The 17,189-nt window shown below is 41.5% G+C and overlaps 3 protein-coding genes across 4 annotated transcripts in view; 1 reads left to right on the top strand and 2 right to left on the bottom strand.

The window, feature by feature from the left end:
* Positions 1-318: 318 nt before the first annotated feature.
* srp14 (signal recognition particle 14) lies at positions 319-2,985 on the top strand. The gene is made up of 5 exons (XM_053335773.1): positions 319-422; positions 1,315-1,387; positions 1,482-1,594; positions 1,694-1,726; positions 1,859-2,985. The coding sequence occupies exons 1-5, from the start codon at positions 399-401 to the stop codon at positions 1,946-1,948; spliced, it is 333 nt and encodes a 110-aa protein (XP_053191748.1). The 5' UTR covers positions 319-398; the 3' UTR covers positions 1,949-2,985.
* A 158-nt stretch (positions 2,986-3,143) lies between these two features.
* On the bottom strand, positions 3,144-10,014 carry xgb (x globin). Its single transcript, XM_053335770.1, has 5 exons — positions 9,848-10,014; positions 6,994-7,101; positions 5,031-5,151; positions 4,675-4,755; positions 3,144-3,263 (listed from the first exon to the last, which is right to left on the bottom strand). The coding sequence occupies exons 1-5, from the start codon at positions 10,012-10,014 to the stop codon at positions 3,144-3,146; spliced, it is 597 nt and encodes a 198-aa protein (XP_053191745.1).
* A 937-nt stretch (positions 10,015-10,951) lies between these two features.
* The window catches only part of LOC128375411 (pleckstrin homology domain-containing family G member 3), a 30,724-nt gene continuing 24,486 nt past the window's right edge, over positions 10,952-17,189 (bottom strand). The window contains exons 15-18 of one of the 2 annotated variants that reach the window (XM_053335759.1): positions 16,486-16,767; positions 15,435-15,551; positions 13,033-14,482; positions 10,952-12,904 (exon numbers count right to left, since the gene is read on the bottom strand). In XM_053335759.1, coding sequence (XP_053191734.1) covers positions 12,288-12,904; positions 13,033-14,482; positions 15,435-15,551; positions 16,486-16,767 — 2,466 coding nt within the window. In that variant the 3' untranslated portion in view covers positions 10,952-12,287. Of the gene's footprint in view, positions 12,905-13,032; positions 14,483-15,434; positions 15,552-16,398; positions 16,768-17,189 lie in introns of both variants that reach the window. The other variant, XM_053335758.1, reaches the window with a different exon arrangement.

The following is a 17,189-nucleotide window of genomic DNA, read 5'->3' on the forward strand; positions in this document are numbered from 1 at the left end:
CTGAATGCCCATTTTTTTCCCAGTCTCCAGCAGTTCCTCCATAGTAACTGTTTTCTGACCAGACAGATGCCTTGTTCCTCCTCCATGTCTTGTTCGCACCAGAAACTCAATGATTTCTTTCTCTGTATAAAAACACTGAAAAACACTGAGCAGCATTTCATTCTATAATTTCCCTTCAGATATAAACACATGAAAAATGTATGAAAAATGTTCCCCTCGGCATTCAGGGTCTATGTGTGTTACTTCCCTCCCCGGCACTAGGCGGCGCTGTGGCGGCGGTGCAGCCTCCGCAGTGCGGGCGCAGGGCGGAGCTCCAGTCTGTGTAGTACGTGTGCTTCACACAGCCGCCAGTGAACTAACTCACTAACTAACGCTACAGCTGGACTGACTTTACTACGATGGTGCTGCTTGAAAACGACTCGGTAAGAACAAAAATGACTTAACGAGTATTTGTGCTGTTGTAAGTGTGTGGTTGTCGACTATCAAACTAAAGCCGCCCGTGTATGAATCAGCTCATCGTTTAATCAAGCTAGTCGTCAAACGGACTCGTGAGCTAGCCTGCTAACACTGCTAAAGCTGTGTACAGTTTCATTACTTTCGGGCGTTTTGACAGCCGTACAGTGGCTTTTGCAACGTAAAGCCTTGTGGAAATAGTTGAATATTTTCTTAAAATCAAAAGACGCTAAAGCTAACATCTCCTATAAAGACACCTGTGAAATCTGGTTAGTAGTCAAACTTAGCCACAGTAAGTTAATGAGTTAGCAAATGTTAGCAGTGATTTGTATAAAACCTTAGACTTACACAAACATCATTGTGTACTTGTAGACTTGTATTGGTGTATGGAAAAACGCAGGTTAACTGCAAGGTCCTCCTTAACATCACATCAACTAACTACTGCAAAAATCAATCCAGTTTAATACAGCAGCTTGCAATGTTTGGATTACCTTGTCTAGGCCATTAATATGAATGACGGTACAGTATACATATCAGAAACGCCTCTTAATGTTACTCAACAAAATTCAACTCAACCATAAACAAACTACAACTTCCCAAACTACCAATAAGTACAACCAACGCCCTTACTAAACGGCTTCAACGAATAAAAAGATCATTATGAACTTCATGAGGGAAGGATTCATAGAAGGGGTCTTATATTTAGACTACATTAGGTGTACTTAAACTGGCATCTGGATTTATTATCAACTCATGTCTTTGGGGAAAAGTGTGTTGTTCCAAATCTTAGTACAGTACAGTATCTTCTGCAGCACCTCAAGTGTCATTTATGGAGCATTAAGATCTGTGTCCATCCTCTAGTTCCTCACAGAGCTCACACGGCTGTTCCAGAAGTGCAGAACATCTGGCAGTGTTGTCATAACTCTAAAGAAATGTAAGTAGGCCCCTCCCTAATTTTGACACTGATTTTTGGCACTGATCCTCAAGATTAAACCAGATGGTTAAGCGATGTGTGTTTCCTCTCTCAGATGACGGGAGGACCAAGCCGGTGCCTAGAAAGGGCCACTCAGAGTCGTTTGAACCAGCAGACAATAAATGTCTCATCAGAGCATCCGATGGCAAGAAGAAAATTAGCACAGTGGTGAGCTTTATGTTTGCTTTTTAAGACGTCTGTCATTTTGCTGTTATATTTTTAATAAACCGTTAATGCTGACGTGTCTTTTCTTGCATTTCTTTTTAGGTCAGCACCAAAGAAGTAATCAAGTTTCAGATGGTAGGTTGAGTTTATTACCCTGTATCACTGTATGTATATTCTCTTGATTAGGTCTACTTGATGTTAATAAAAGATTCTTTGTTTCTTTGATCAGTGAGCTGCTTGTGACTTAACACAAACTCCTCTTTACAGGCATACTCCAACCTCCTTAGAGCTCACATGGATGGACTTAAGAAGAAAGATAAGAAAAGCAAAAGCAAGAAAACCAAAGCCACTCAATGAGCAAAAGACTCTTAAGATGACCATGGGTACCTAAACTGGCCAGTACCATCTGAGGGAATGGGGAGAGATGGCTTCACTTGGTCTGCAGTCCCACCCAGCCATTCCCCCCAGTTTACCTGAGGCCTCAAAATCACTGTTCATCTACCTGGTGACTGCTTTGATATTTTGCCATTGTTTGCATGGTAATGTCTCCTCCCTGGCCACTCAGTGCCAGCAGTGATTTGGAACAGAGAAGCTGAGGATTTCTTGTATCCCATGCAGCACGAAGCAAGCCAACTTTATTGAAACTCCACCAAATCTGCTTCGGAAACAGGTTATCAACAGCTGTCTCACCTCTGGAGCCAAATCCATGGAGTACAATGATTAACTGCCTTTCATATTATTTAATTGTAAGAGTCCCTATTTATGTAATATTCATGGCTGACCAGTGAGTTTTGTTGGCTTGTTTCAAATCAACTGTGCTAAGAGGGATGTTTTAATTTTTCTGTTTTTTTTTTTTTTTTTCAGAACCGTTTAAATTTCAGCAAAGGTGCTTGAAAAGAGAACTAAATCATATCTGGTTTGATATATTTTTAAGCAATTTCAATTTAACATTTAACTCGATATTGGGGATAAAACTTTATTTTATGTCTTAATTTTACCCACTGAAGGACAGTCACTATTATGTTTCCTCCTCGTCCAAACCAAGCTGTCAAACTGGCTGTCTGGAATTATTAAACACCAATAAAGGTATAGCTTCGGTTAATGAGGCTTCAGTTCATCTGAAGGCAAATGAGATACTGTTTCTAAATGTCATCATGATTGAGTTAAATAGCACAAAAAAGTTGAAAGTTCTAGATTTACTGAAAGGCATGTTTGAGTTATGAATACAGACACAAAGTATTGGCTGTAAGTCTAATTACGTAATTTCTGTTGAATACAATTACAAGGCAGCATGTTTGGTCAACATTTGTATTGTCATGCGTCTGAGTCCTGACCTCACGGAAGAGGACCGCAGCGGAATTTACGTTCAGAAATAAAGTGCTTTTTAAATGTCACTGCATTATTCTTGTCCATTCTGATAAAATGGCAAACAATGAGCAATGGGTATACATGAGCAATGTAGAAAACGAGACAGTAGTTACATTATATACATGAACACATTTCTGTGCTGTACTCGTAAAAACAGTCTTGAGTTATGGTTGAGCGAAGCATCTCATAGCGCCGTGTTCCTCTTGTCTGGTTTTTCCTTCGGGGAGGCTGCGAGGTGCTGCTGTCGGTTACTCTCCTCCTGGTATCCCTGCTTCATTAAGCCGGTCACATACTGGAACATAGTCTGGATCACAGAGAGTACACATTGAACTGAGATCCAATACAGGTGAAGGACATGCTTTTAACCACAAGAGGGCAGCAGAGGCCATCCATTGAAAGAGGTACATGTACAGAAATGCAACCTTAAATTTAAATGATTATTTGTTATGTTAAGGATATTTTCTTTCTTATAACATGGTGATCCAAATATGCAGAGTCTAAAAGGTGCAAATAATTGCTAAACACATTTTTTTTTTAATTTTTTTTTTTAAATCAGATGCCACAAATACATAATTTCTTATGTTATGACCCTGCTGTTGTCCACACTGAGCTCTACTCTATGAACTGAAGGGTTAGCAACATATCTTGTGTATAAATACTGAGTAGCAACAGCATTACTTTCAAGTGTCTTTGTATTAATAACACAAGGGATGTTGGTGTGACATAACATGATGTGACAGAGTCGTGTCCCATTTTCTCAATATGCACATGTATGGTTCAGTGAGATGTAAATTTTCACATCAGTCAAGCTTGTGTTGCAATGGTTTCCATCTCAACGTTACATGGTGCATTAACCCTTAGAGATCTGCTGCTTTCCCCATCTGAACACTGGGAACCTGAAGATTAATTTGAGATGCAGCTCAGCACTGTGTGTCAAGTTCTTCTAGTCATAAATCTGTAATAATGTTTTGGTTAGGCGCCTAGAGTGTATAAGAGCTTATATATAATATGATGGCCATTCTCATAATCAATTATGTCTCATAAGTTGTTGAGCCAGTTTTTGGGTTGATTGAGTTTTTGGACAGATTTAGTAAATGTTACCATTTTTGACCACCTTGAGGAACACCACAGATGTAATGCTATGATTTGGTATCAAAAACGATTGATATCTAGATATTTCTGTAAGTGGAAATTGCTTAAAAAACCCCTTATTGTCCATATACCTAGAAAAGCCATACATTCTCTGATTCTCTGGTTTGTGATTATCCTAGTGGTCACAATAAGTCTCAATTCCAGTCATAACAAATGTATGCAACTCCAAGACTGTTTAGTGGCTCCAATATGTGGAAATAACTTATTTATACTGCATGCAAAAAAAACTGTAGGTTCTTGCTCAAAACTGCATTGGATTAATATAAAGTGGGTATGTAGGTATGTATAGAACACATTTTCATTCAGATAACTTGAGATGTTACCAATGCATGCTCTTGGTTGTCTAGTTTCATATGACACCAGTATCTTCACTCTAACTTTAAAACTGAGCCTCTGAAGGACAGTAATATCAGCTGAAGGCGCAGACGACACAAACCATCCCTGCTGACGTATTGGTTTCACGCATCAAGCCTATTTCACAAGACACTTACCCAGTGTCTCTAATTAACACCCACAGAAGGAAACACACTGGCCACACGGAGAGGCTGAATGACACTCCCTACCTTCCATGCCTCCTCCAACTCAGCTGTCCATCTCTCCTTCAGGATGGGCTGCACAGCACAGATGAATTCTGCTCCGACATACTGGAAAAAAATGATGTAAGATACTTATTGATGTGCTAATGCCTCAGTTGACATTGTTACTGCTGTTATTTGCAAAAGTAGGTGCATTTCCATTTTGCAGTTTTTAGGAGAGGGTCAGTTCAATCAGCTGCACTGATTTTAGGGGTCTCAGTATAGTGCTGAGACTAATAAACAGATCCAGCCTCAGTTGAAATTAGAACATGTGTCCTCTGTTATGAACAAAAAAGCATCACAAAAACAGCAGCTTGGCACTGCTGGGATCAGTGGGGTCTTACACTGTAGTACTTAGGCGGGGCGTTGTAATGATAATGGCTTTTTCCAAGCTCCAGAGCCAGAGCCTCCAGTCTCTCCATCTGGTCCAGTCTAGCCACGCTTTTCTCGATAAAAGACATCACCCTGAAAGAGGAAAACGACACTCAGGATGAGTCGCTCGGCCTGATTGATCCACCAGTTAATCGTGAATTAGCAGGAGGCGACTATCAGTTGATACACCTCCATTGTAGATAAGTGTGACTCTCCTTTGTGCTGAAAGGCTGGTAACAATTTCAGTTCCAGCAACTCAAATGCCAAGACAATAACAGGAATTGATTGCATATCTATCAATCTAGCTCACACTTGATGCAAAACCAACTGATTGTACAATACTTTATCCCCAGGAAAACATTTTCACCCCGAATAAAATGCCACAGGATCGATTTCCTTTGTTGCTTGCAGGTGTGTCTGGCATCACTGCAGCGCATGTGTGTGACAGTTTTGAAGATAATTATGGAACAAAGGGTTAGAGTTGGTTTAGCTCTCTACCTCTGCCTCTCTGCCACCGTGGACATTTGTACTAATGTCCCTGAGTGCAGCTGAAGGGCCATTTGGCCTTATCACTGAATTTGCAATGCCACACTAGCCTCTGTACCTTCGGGTCCTCAGGCAGTAATTGGCTGGCTTGGCCTCATGTGTAGAGGAACACAGAGAGGCCCGATGCATACTGGGTACTGGGAAACAACACACAAGTGCTCATGATGGATGCTACAGGTTCCATCTGCAGTGGAGTGGAAAGCAACGTTATAATGATCCGACTACCTGAGGTGTTCTTCTCTGCCACTTATCTCGTGGTTTGTGTCTCACACTGTGCTGTATGCAACATAGTTTCATCATGTGTTGTTGCACCAGTGACTTCAGTAAAAAAAAAAAGTGGTGCCTGGAGAGAGAGAAAATTATCTTAAAGGATAAGGCGTGTGATATTTTACATTCTTTAAATCCAATAAAAAGAACAAAATACCATAAAGTATTCCCTCTAGCCACAGCCCACATTTAACCTCTGTCCAGGCATAGACCTCCATTGTTGTCCAAAAACTATTAAAAACACATCAGTGAGCCACGGTGTTGCATTGGGTGACGTGTTCTTTCAGTAACAATGAACATGGTCGTAGTTTATTTTGAGTCAGTCCCACATACACAGTCATGATACCGCAATGACTCATGAGAGCAGTGTTTCCTAACCATTTGTATTCTATTGGATACTTGCTGGTGGGCTACCTGGAAAGTTTGCAGTAGCAGCAGAGTAGTTCTGATGATTTGCAAAAACAGAAGTACTAATGAGGACTTGACCAAATCTACAGAAAAAGCAAGGCTAGCTAGATTAACAATGCCAGGATCACTATCTACTATTATATTACTAATAATGATAATAGTGACTGATGTTTATGTGTGGATGAAGGAGTTCCCAAGCTCATCTGATAGGACTATTAGGCGACATCGTACAAAACAAGGTTGGGAATCACTGCACAAGAGCACCGAATGTGTATTAGTCTGCAACTGAAAATAGTTCCCAACAAATACAAGATTTACATTTGTTAGAGTGAAGTCTGCTTAAAACTACCATGCCCAGCTGTTTTAGGAAATCACTACACCTTATTTAAAAATGAAACTATATATTTGTGAGCTGTTTTCAACGATTTCGAGCTCCAGTTGTTTTTCTCCTTCAGTGGGAGACAGTGGCCAGCCGAATGCTGCAGAACCAGTAGGAAGGTTGGAAATGATTGAGAGATGGATAAATACGTGGATGGTATTCATCAGATTTATTGACAATAAGAAAATATATAACAATCAGGTTCTTGTGCATAGCAATCAGTCGTCATAATGACAGAAGCCGATGACTGACTGATGATTTGAAGTGTTGGGCTGCTGGACATTAAAGATGCTCTGATTATGTTATCTGTGATGTGTGAAGAGTCTGTTACTGACCGTAGGCCATGAGCCCTGAGTTCCCGGCTGGTCCGCAACCTTTCCAGGTCCTCCACATCTCTGAACAGGAAGAAGACATCCTTGCATTCGGGATGGGTCTCAAACAACCTGTTACCAAGACAACAGCATAGGCAGCCATCCGTGAGCCTGTGAGAGCACTGTTCATGAGGAGCAGCCTGTCATCATTCCCAAACCAAAACAAACCTCCCCCTGAGTTTCCCAACTGACAAAACATAACCCCAAGAGTTTTAGTGAGGACAGTCACACAACTACAATCCTGTGTGTGTGAATGTGTCATTTTCAGCTCGTCAACATTGCGATTAAGGGCTTCTCTCTCATCCACCCAGCCCCCCACCCACACTTTGAATAGAGATCTGATTCTGATCATATCCTGATTCCTGTTATCATTGCTGCCTTCCGCTCCACTTTTATATCCAACAGCTGCAATCAGTAACAGGCCACAGTAGATCTGTGAGTTTGTTAGCCACCCTCTTTTGCACTCTGAGCTGTGATGAACCTGGGATGAAGTCTTAGTCAAATAGAGTCACTGCTCCTGTTCAGTTCGCACAACACACGACTTTTCCTTTTCTGATCTAACCTCAATCAATTTCTTTAACCAGAAAATGTAAGCGTGCTGCCATCCAATCAACGAGCCTTCCAGTCTCCAGCTGGGGGACCTGTGATTAGTTACGCAACAAGAATACATGGTTGCCTTGTCTGAATGTGAGTTGTATTGTGCTCACACTGAGATGCAAAGCTAATGTTAGTTCTGCTTTTTCAGTAAGAAGCCAGTGTCAGAAGAAAAGAAAAAAGAGAGGAGATCAAGGATAATGATAAGCATCAAAGGTTGTGAGATAGACTTGGAAAACACGAGCATGTAGCTTTATAATTCAAACTTGATTTAAACATGCACTTGAGCTGAGAGCAGCTGTTGATGGCACTGATTTTGTTATTGTGGGAGATACTAGATGGAATTTAAACCACTGAGATGTAATATATGTATGTGGGTTACAATGTTGTAACACAGACAATCTGATCAGGCATTTATAGTAATGATCATTGGGTGTGGCAGGTCAAATAGTGACTTATTCCATTTCCTTTTTTATTTTTTTTCCCCCGTGGTCTCTAGCACAGGTTGCAAGATGTGTTTTTAAACCTGCGACATGGAGCACAATCCTGATGAATAAATGCATTACATGTCTATAACATGTTACCTCCTGAGATGCATAGACAGACGAATAGAGGTGTTGGGAGAGGTGTTGGTCTCTCTAATGGCTGCTGTGAAAAACATCAGAAGCTCTGTGCCCTTTGACAAGCAGATAATAAGGTAGACATGTTCTGCTCTCATGGTGTCATAAAATGTCAAATATTCAGGCTCTTATTTATTTCAAAGTATTCTGACTTCACGCTCGATCGAATGACATAAACTGAATTTGTTTGGGTCTCTGTGTAAGTGGCTTTTTTTTGGCATGGCTATGTCTTACTTTACAGAGAGAAGCTTTAACAGGATTCATCTTGGGTGAAATGTGTGTGAAATGTGCTTTCTCCCTATTCATATCCCCTGCTCAGCTTCATTGATGAGACAACAGGGGGAAATTGGCTTCTCTTATTTTTCTTTTGCCACTGTCAACACACCAGCAAGACGGAGAGAGAGGACTTTATTCTATTGTGTGTGCGCAGCCTCTTTTGGACATGGGCGCACATGTAAGCATGCACAACAAATGCAGACAATGTTGCGCTACAGTATATAGCTCAAGTGGAATTTTAATTGGCACTGCTTGGAGGTTTTCCTCACAGCTATTTCGGCACCCATGAATAGAGCCCACCTAAGTCTTTAGAGTGTCTTATTGTATGACAGAAGAACATCATCTTGCAAGAGAAAATTGAGTCTGTTAAATTCAGAGTGAGCACATGGTGAAAAACAGGTGTTTGTCTTTGCTGTTTGCTGTTTTACTGTAACTACTAGTTCAATCAGGAGATACAAACCCTGACAGCTCGGCAGCCCTGGGGATGGGGGTGGGGGGGGGGTGGGGGGTGGGGGCTAACATCCAGGCTAACATACAAAGGTCAATTTCTTCAACTGTTCAGGTCACCCTGGGGACACATGGCATTAATTGGGCTTCTATGCTCTTTACTAGATCCAGCAGGCTGAATGCCCATCAGCCTTTATCACCTAATTCTCTAATTTGTTTATTCTTCTGCCAAAGGCCCAAATAAGTTTCCCTGTTGCTGCTCATCATGATAATTGATCAAATGCATTTTTCCTGATGGCCAATACCTTTAATTGTACTCTAATATGGCAGACCTGGAGCTGTGTATTATTATATAATGCTATTAAGATGTGATATGAAGTGATAAGGAGGGAGGAGGGGTATTCAGCTCTGAGCTGTGGGTCACAAGGCAGAGCAGAGGGTCATGGTGAAGGTGAAGGGATGCTCAGTTTCTGACATGTATGAAAAGGTCAGGCACCATGTAATCATCAGTGAGCATCAGCAGACCTCTTTGTCTCTGGCCAGCAGTTCATCACACAGTGCACAGGTTTCACTAGAGCTGTCTTAAAAGGCTGGACTGTAACATGTTGCTGCTTTAATGGGCTTCACGTTTGAGTGTACGAGGCAGCAAATATGATATGTTGAAGTCAGTAAATTCACTAGTTTTTATAAGACCTTAAATATCCGTTTTAATTCATGCTTTCTTTATAAAGGCAACTCAATGTAATCTTATTATACTAACATTCCCATTTAACGTTCATTAATTTAATATCTTTGATCCAGTTTATCACCTCATTAGGAATAATTCTTTGTTTTCCTCATTCATGCATCAAACAAGTATAGAAGAGGCTCAAGTTTCTCACCTGACAAACATAATAATCCCAACTTTAGCTATATCGTCCCGGATAACTTTCCATGACTCCTTGATCATCTGAATGTGATCCTGGGTGAGATGCACAGCAGCTCCATCATCTGTATTTCTCTCTTCAAACTCTGCTTTTGCTGCCAGACCAGATATTGCGCAGCCCATCCTTCATTTATAAAAAAAAAAGAGAAGACGAGGATGTTTTTTGCACCAATCCAGAAATGAAAGATAATGATAACAAACGTGGAGTTAAATGATGATGTGCCGGAGAAAATGCGGTGTTGCTGGCATCTGGTGTGAATGCCCGACTCCAGCTGCTTCTCTTGAACTCCTCTCCTCTGGTTTGGTATCTCTGAAGAGCGTCAATGGAATAAACCGAGAGACAACATGCAGCTTCCGGTCATTAGTTCAAAATAAAAGCCTTCATTGATGAGCGCGTATTGTGGCAGTTGCTGAGCAGTGACAACGCTTTTACGGTGAAGGAAGTCCGCTTTAACATCCGCTGTAAGTGTGTGTGCTTCCACCTGCTTTGACGCACAGATGAGCCGGTTCAGAGCCAAAGTGCGCGCGCGGATTCATGAGGGCGCGCGCTAACCTGAGGCTCCGAGGTGTGCGGTCATTTGAAATAAAAGCGAAGCACACACAAATGAATAAAGACACACACATGCGACCACCTAATTACACTGTCATTGTTTCTATTCTTTCTGTTGGCAACTTTAGATCAAAGGACAAATGATAAATACCTCATTAGAAATACAATTTATTTTATTGGCCTGTCCCTCGAAATTCATTTTATTTGATCTAACAATAAGTCTGTTGAGAGCTTTTCATCAATTTAGTTGGTTTACTAATATGAGCTGAAGACAATGTGGGTCATCATGTTTTAGCAGAGGGTTAATATTGTATAAATGAAATAACTTGAATTATGTTTTTACTGTACTGCTGTACCTACTCCAAGTTCAAGTTCAAGAAATCTTTATTGTCCCCGAGGGGAAATTTGTCCTGCAGCCATACACTGAAATGTAATAAAGAAAATAAAAATTATATATATATACCTATATTTTTTTATCTGGGCCAGTTTTCACAGATTAACTCATTCCAACACATTTAAAGCAATGTTTATTAACATGCACTGTCCCCATCAAATAAAATGTGTCTGTACAAAACCTTACTTTTAAGGATATAACATGTTTTGACTTGTTTTACAAAACAGAGCAAACTGCTTAGTAAAACAAATGCCTATGTAAAATATACTTTCATATCAGAATATTTTCCCCACTTTGCAGGACTGGGACTCAGTATTTATAAAATCCTGTTTACCAGTTTAAGCCTTCCTGTCATTTCACAGTACGGCATCATGGCAAGAAGTCACAGTCCTTACAGCAAGCTGCAATAAAAAGTCCTGATGTTTCTTTATTCATACATTCAATCTTCTACAATCAAGACAGCTGTCTTAGATGTGAAAGCATTCTTCCTTCCTTCCAGTGGAACATTAAAATCAATGATATTTTTTTTTCAAGTGATGTTAAAGTCATGATACATGCATGAACATTAATGCATGACAGAGTAAAAAAGCACCTGTGAACTCTTACCATTTCTGTTTTTATTGAAAATATGCTCAACTTCAAGTATAAACAATATATTTTCTGGAATGGAAAAGTAAAAAGGGTTGCTGCTGCTCGGTATATACATGAGGCCAATCTCTCCCAAATATACAGTTTCATAAATATCATGAATGAAAAATACACATCCTATTGAGAAAAATAAAGCTCCAGTGATGTGTGAAAACTGTTTTAGAAGCAGTAACAAACAGTGCGGAAGCAAATTATTGCTGTGACCATTTGTATTAATAGTCAACAAATGTTAAAAGGAAACTCTTTGGTATACGATCAGAGACTACCCATAGTGGAGCTCTCTCGTCAATGAGATGCTTGTAATCACTGCGATAGAAGCAGCCTGTTATGTTTAGATCCTTTTTGCTTTCCTGTGAAATTACAGCTGACAGTTTACATGATTAAATGATAACAGTGCTATAGTCATCATAACAAAACTAAGTGGAAACAAAATAGATGCTGATAATAATAAAGTAAGACCTCATCTTCAGTCGATAATGAGGGACTATTTACACATTTACACATTTACATCAACTCTGTCATACAGTGCAGAAACTATCCAATGTACAAATACTGCAATGCACCTTTTTAAAGACTTGACCCTCATGGCCTGAATTAATGACCAATAATATCCCTTTTATGTGTAATTTGTGGTAACTATACAAACGATCACCCAGTGCCCCCTATAATGAAAACATTGTGCAGACAACAAGTTTGTAGTTTGAGTGTAAAAAAACAGGATAAAGGGATGTTTAAAAGAGTCAGATAACTGGCAGGTATAATTTCCATGTGATAGTTCCTGATAAAAATTTACAAAATTCACCTTCATGAGCTTGTGCTTAAACTCTGAAACTTCTCCCGTAAGCTCTTCACTAGGTTACTTTCAGACACTTTCCCTGAGCTCAGGACAGCTGACTTTGTGGGACAGTCTAGGCTCTCCTGAAGGACAGTGTCTCCATCTTGGAGTTTGCCAGTTTCTTTTGTTATTAGAGACACCTGACTGGAGGTGTAGCAGCTCCTCACAGGGTCCTGCAGGTTCTGTACTTCGTGGAGGGGAAGAGACCCAAGCATGTGGTCCAAGGAGCTCCACCTGCACAGCAGGGGTTGAAGCTGAGGCGTGGACTGGAGCGTGGTCCAGTCCTCTGTCATAGGAGATGGTGTTGTAGGTAAGTCTGTCAGTGTTGTACAGCTGTTGTACATGTGTGAGCAACCAGTACACTTGTTGGTACAGCATTCCAGCGTCCTGTTCGGTGCTGTGTACTTGGAGCGCAGCTCTTGTACGTCAGGCCAGTGGAAGGTGTCTGACTCTGGGCTTTGTGGGCAAGTTACTGTGCTCTGGGAGCTGGCTCCAGAGCTGGGGGTCTGTACTGGACTTGGGGAACGCAGTTCATGAATAACTGCCTGATCACAAGTGTTCAAGGCCAATGTCAGGTTGGGTTTACCTGCATATATACAAAACACAAAACAGACAAACATGCAGAAAAAGGTTTTCAGTTTTCTCCTTACTTTAGTTAAAGTGGCAAGTTACTGCAAAAGAAAGCAATGTGAAAATCATTTGTGATTTATTTACCCTTTTTCCTTATTTGTGTCCTCTCCTCATGGACAACAGGCATATTCTTGAGTCCTTGTTGACTTCCGGTTTCTCGGGTCCTCTGCCAGATCATAGGTCTGTTATTTTTGATGCGCTGGCTGTACTGACGTGCCAGCTGGAACACCTTGTTTTTCATTTTTCCCATATCTTGTAGGATCTGGTCTTCATCCACACCAGTTCTGAGGCTAATGATCCTAGGCAGCTGGATGTTCGTATCTTGAGATATGGGGGGTTTACATGGCTTAGAATCCAGACCAGATTCTTCTTCTACTGGTGGAAAGATTGAGGTTGGTGATGAGATGGAGGAACCATCTGACAAAGTGCTTCTTTCAGACTCTTCTAAAATCTGAGGCGTATTGGTTTTAATGTCTGAAGTGTCAAAGCTGATATCGTGTGTCACTTGTTCTGTTGAGTCATTCACTTTCTCCTCTACAATCTGCTGGACTTCCTGGCTCTCCTCCTCCAACTCCATGTCTTGCCAAACCTTAAGCATGTCCGATGAGGGTCTGAACTCTTCATCTGTGGTAGAGGAATCTGTGAAACTCCGAGCTCTTATTTTGGATTCTATTGATCTCTGTGGTGCAATCTTTTGATTTGTTTCAGTCTTCTGACGTTTTTCTAAGCCAGGAAGGTCAAATACAGACCAGGAAGTGGGTCGGCTAGGAGAGAGGCCTTTTCGGCTGTTGGGAACAGCCTGCTCTTGAGGAATACTGTTGAGCTGTCGGCTCAGGTGCCTGACCAGACCTGCTGGAATATAGGAGAGGCTTTCCCTGCGCTTGATGCTAAAGTTAGCATCTTGGTGTTCAGCATGCTCATAGTATCTTCTGATTTTGTGGATGAGGAGGCGATCCTGTTTAGACAGAGTGGACTTACGCTCCCCTTCGATGAGTGCGGAGAGTGCAGTTTCAGGTGCGGGTGTGAACAGATTCACCTCTGAGGTCACGTGTAGCTCTGGGGAAGAGCTGGCCAACACGTGGGTCTCTTTTTCCAAGTCCATGCAGGCCGAGGGGCTTTTAAAGATATCGTCGTCTGTTAGGGGTGAAGGGCAGGCCAGGGAACCCAGGTCCTCTGAAACCAGGCTGCTCCGTCTGGACAGGCTGCTAATGAAGCGCTCCGCAATCACACTGGCTTGGTCCAACACAGAGGAAGGCAGGATGCTTTTATTGTCCGACAACACCTCCTCTTCCTCCTCTGAGAGCTCCCCATTTGTCAGCACACTCGTCTCCTCCACATGGAGACCTGAAGAATCACTCCCTCCTTCCTCTTCTTCAGTTTCTCTAGAAGTATCCACAAGTTCTGGGGTTACTGCTTCTTGCATTTGGGAAGGGGAGACAGGAGACTCAGTGCGTTGGGAGTAATGCGTTTCCAGTTGATCACTGCTCTTTTCTTGAGGGACACAGTCTAGAGGGCACAGCTCCTCCACAATCACCTGAAACATGATAGGCGTGTTTACAAAGTGGGACATAATGAGTAAAAGAGACATCAGGGTGACAAGCACTCTCCGTATGGCATTTACTTAATGGACCTTTTCAGAGTCACCTTTGCAGTTTAATCTAAAGCATCCACAATTTATGAAGAGTACATTAAATAATATGAGTCCCACTTGAGCTTTATCACAGTGACCCATTTCATGTCCAATATCAAGGCTTGTTAAAAATGTCAAGTCACTGTTATTGCATTCGCAGCTTGGTTGCTAATAATTGTTGTGCCCCATGGCGAATTAAATAGTGAACATGTCGATGTCTGCAGCTATAACAGTGTTCATAGTGCTGATGTCACCCTAGTCAGCCATTAATCTAAATTTGTTTCCAGGTGTTGCCTGCGCTTGTGGAGTCCCTGCATTTGCAAAGCATGCAGCTTGGAGCTGTGGGGTGGAGATAAGGTTAGGAAGAATAACAACCTGCTGTGTGCTCTGCTCAGATGCAGGAGCTTCCTCACTAAGTTACCATAAGAATCAGGTAAGAGCTGCACCTGGCCCCTAAAGTCAAATATTGCCTTTCTCAGTAAGAGTGCTGACCACTGGACAGTAGTGTGTGTTTAATTTACAGACCTACAAATATACAGAAGGCAATAATATAGCTCAAGACATGAATTAAATGGCCTCAGACAGATGTTGTACTCATGGCAAAGAGCACATATTTAATTTACTTATCTATTGACGTATTGAATCAGCTTGTTCTCATTTACAGAGCGGGTCACAGAAAGAATGTCACACAAAATACACAAAGCATAGAGAATAGGCTTAGCAACAAACTAAGCAATCCTACAGGCATGAGCATAGAAAGGCATTTTCTGACACAGTAAAATACAAGTCACGTACCCTCACAGACATGTCAATAAAGCCTGGAAATGAGGCTGAAAGATTGTGTGTACAAATGTACCTGTGTGCTGAGAATTTCTTTCATAGCCTCATCCCCATGTTTTTCCTCGTGGCTGTGAGATTCCTCCTCCTCTCTTGGTGCTGTTTTCGGGTCAGTTGTATCTCTGCTCTGATCATCCTAAAAGAACAAAACATGACACAAGTTTTTATTCTACATGCTCCTAGAGACCACACTGAGGCAGCATGCAGCAGAAGTATCTGTCACAGGAGACAAATATTTCCTAGGTAATTACTGTGTATTCAAGTCACCCTTGAAAAATCCACTACAATGGTTATAATGAAAGTCTACCAATTGAAATGACATGTATTCATACATATTCAGAAACAATAGGGGTATAACAATTAACCTTAACAAAGACTTTGTAATTATGAAAAATTCAAAGGGGAAATATGATTAGGAAATATGATTATCAAAGAGCTAAGCTCTTGCTTTTATAATGATCATTTAATTAGATGGCCACATTAACCTTTGAAGTCAAACATTTTACAGGGAATAGTAAGCCACTGGTTGTAATGCAAATCCATGCATGGTTCAAACAGCTTAGGCTTCATGATCAATCATGCCCCTCCCAAAAAAACACATGATGAAACACAGCACACTGTAACTACACAGATGAAGAGACCATGCAACAGTGCATGCACAGTGGGATGACCTTCAACTCCAAAGGAAAACAACACAAGCAAAGACATGCAACAATTATGACTTTTAGGTTTCACCCATACAGTTTTAGAATTCACTGTTAGCAGTCTGGGAGAACTTCAATCAATGTGCTTCAATAGCACGAGTATGAATAGACATTCAGTGTGCACAGTGCAAAAGGTAGCAGGTGTTAGTTGGTTGTGTTTATGAAGAAGGAGCGGGATAGGGATGAGAGCCCGCGTGGGTGAAAGAGTGGCAGAGAGTATTGGCAAGCCGGTGGAATAGAGCAGGAAATGGGAAACCCGTGGGTGGCAGAAACCCTCACCGTTGTGAAGTGAGTAGAAAGCAAAGCCCTGGCTCTATAGTGCCAGCAGGAGATGGCTGCCAGCACTGAGCTGGCAAAGTCGGCTACCTGGTCTTCTCCCATCAGTAAATCTTCCTTGTAACTCTCTCCCTCCTCCTCCTCCTCCTCCTCTGCCTTTTGTAGCTCCAGCCCCCCATCACTGGGAGAACCCAGTTTCAGGTCACTGTCAGTAGGACTTAGCTGCTCCAGAGAGTCCCTTCTGGGAATCAGATCCTCCACACATGGCCTCTCAGCCTGGGGCTCGCCTAGACTGGAGGCCAGCGTACTGACACTAGTGGCTGGCTGAAGGGAGCACCTATCCCCCAGCAGTGCACCCTCACTGTCTGCATGCTGTAGCGTGAAGTCATAGACATGTGGTTTGTTACTGCAAGGCCAGTGCTAGAGCCATCTTGTGATTGCAAGGCTGTAAATGGGATGGAGTATTCATAAAGCTGCTTTAGCTTTGGGTGAGATATGGTTTTGTAATCCAGGGCAAGTCAAAGTATGTTCTGTGAAGATTAGTTTTGCACTTTCTCATTTTTGGTAGGAGTTCTTTCGCAATTAGAATGTTAAGTTTGAAGTGCTAAGTCAAAATTGCTCAAACCATATCTCACCACAACACACAGACCTAAACAAACTGCTTTTCTACAACAAAATGAAAAAGCTTATCAAGGTTTTAAAATAAGACAACAAATGGATTTCTTACTCACCTTCAAAACAGCTGGAGTAGAAATGAAAAAGTAGAAAGATAAAGAAGAGGACAAGATAAAAAC

The sequence above is a fragment of the Scomber japonicus genome, chromosome 16, assembly GCF_027409825.1.
Source record: "Scomber japonicus isolate fScoJap1 chromosome 16, fScoJap1.pri, whole genome shotgun sequence".
Taxonomy (NCBI): Eukaryota; Metazoa; Chordata; class Actinopteri; order Scombriformes; family Scombridae; genus Scomber; species Scomber japonicus.

Coding starts and splice junctions, on each gene's coding strand:
- srp14 (XM_053335773.1), top strand. CDS start 399: ATGGTGCTGCTTGAAAACGACTCG. Junction 423..1,314: donor TGCTGCTTGAAAACGACTCG/GTAAGAACAAAA, acceptor TCCATCCTCTAG/TTCCTCACAGAGCTCACACG. Junction 1,388..1,481: donor TGTCATAACTCTAAAGAAAT/GTAAGTAGGCCC, acceptor TTCCTCTCTCAG/ATGACGGGAGGACCAAGCCG.
- xgb (XM_053335770.1), bottom strand. CDS start 10,014: ATGGGCTGCGCAATATCTGGTCTGGCAGCAAAAGCAGAGTTTGAAGAG. Junction 5,152..6,993: donor CTCAGGGCTCATGGCCTACG/GTCAGTAACAGA, acceptor TTCCTCTTTCAG/GGTGATGTCTTTTATCGAGA. Junction 3,264..4,674: donor AGTTGGAGGAGGCATGGAAG/GTAGGGAGTGTC, acceptor TCTGTGATCCAG/ACTATGTTCCAGTATGTGAC.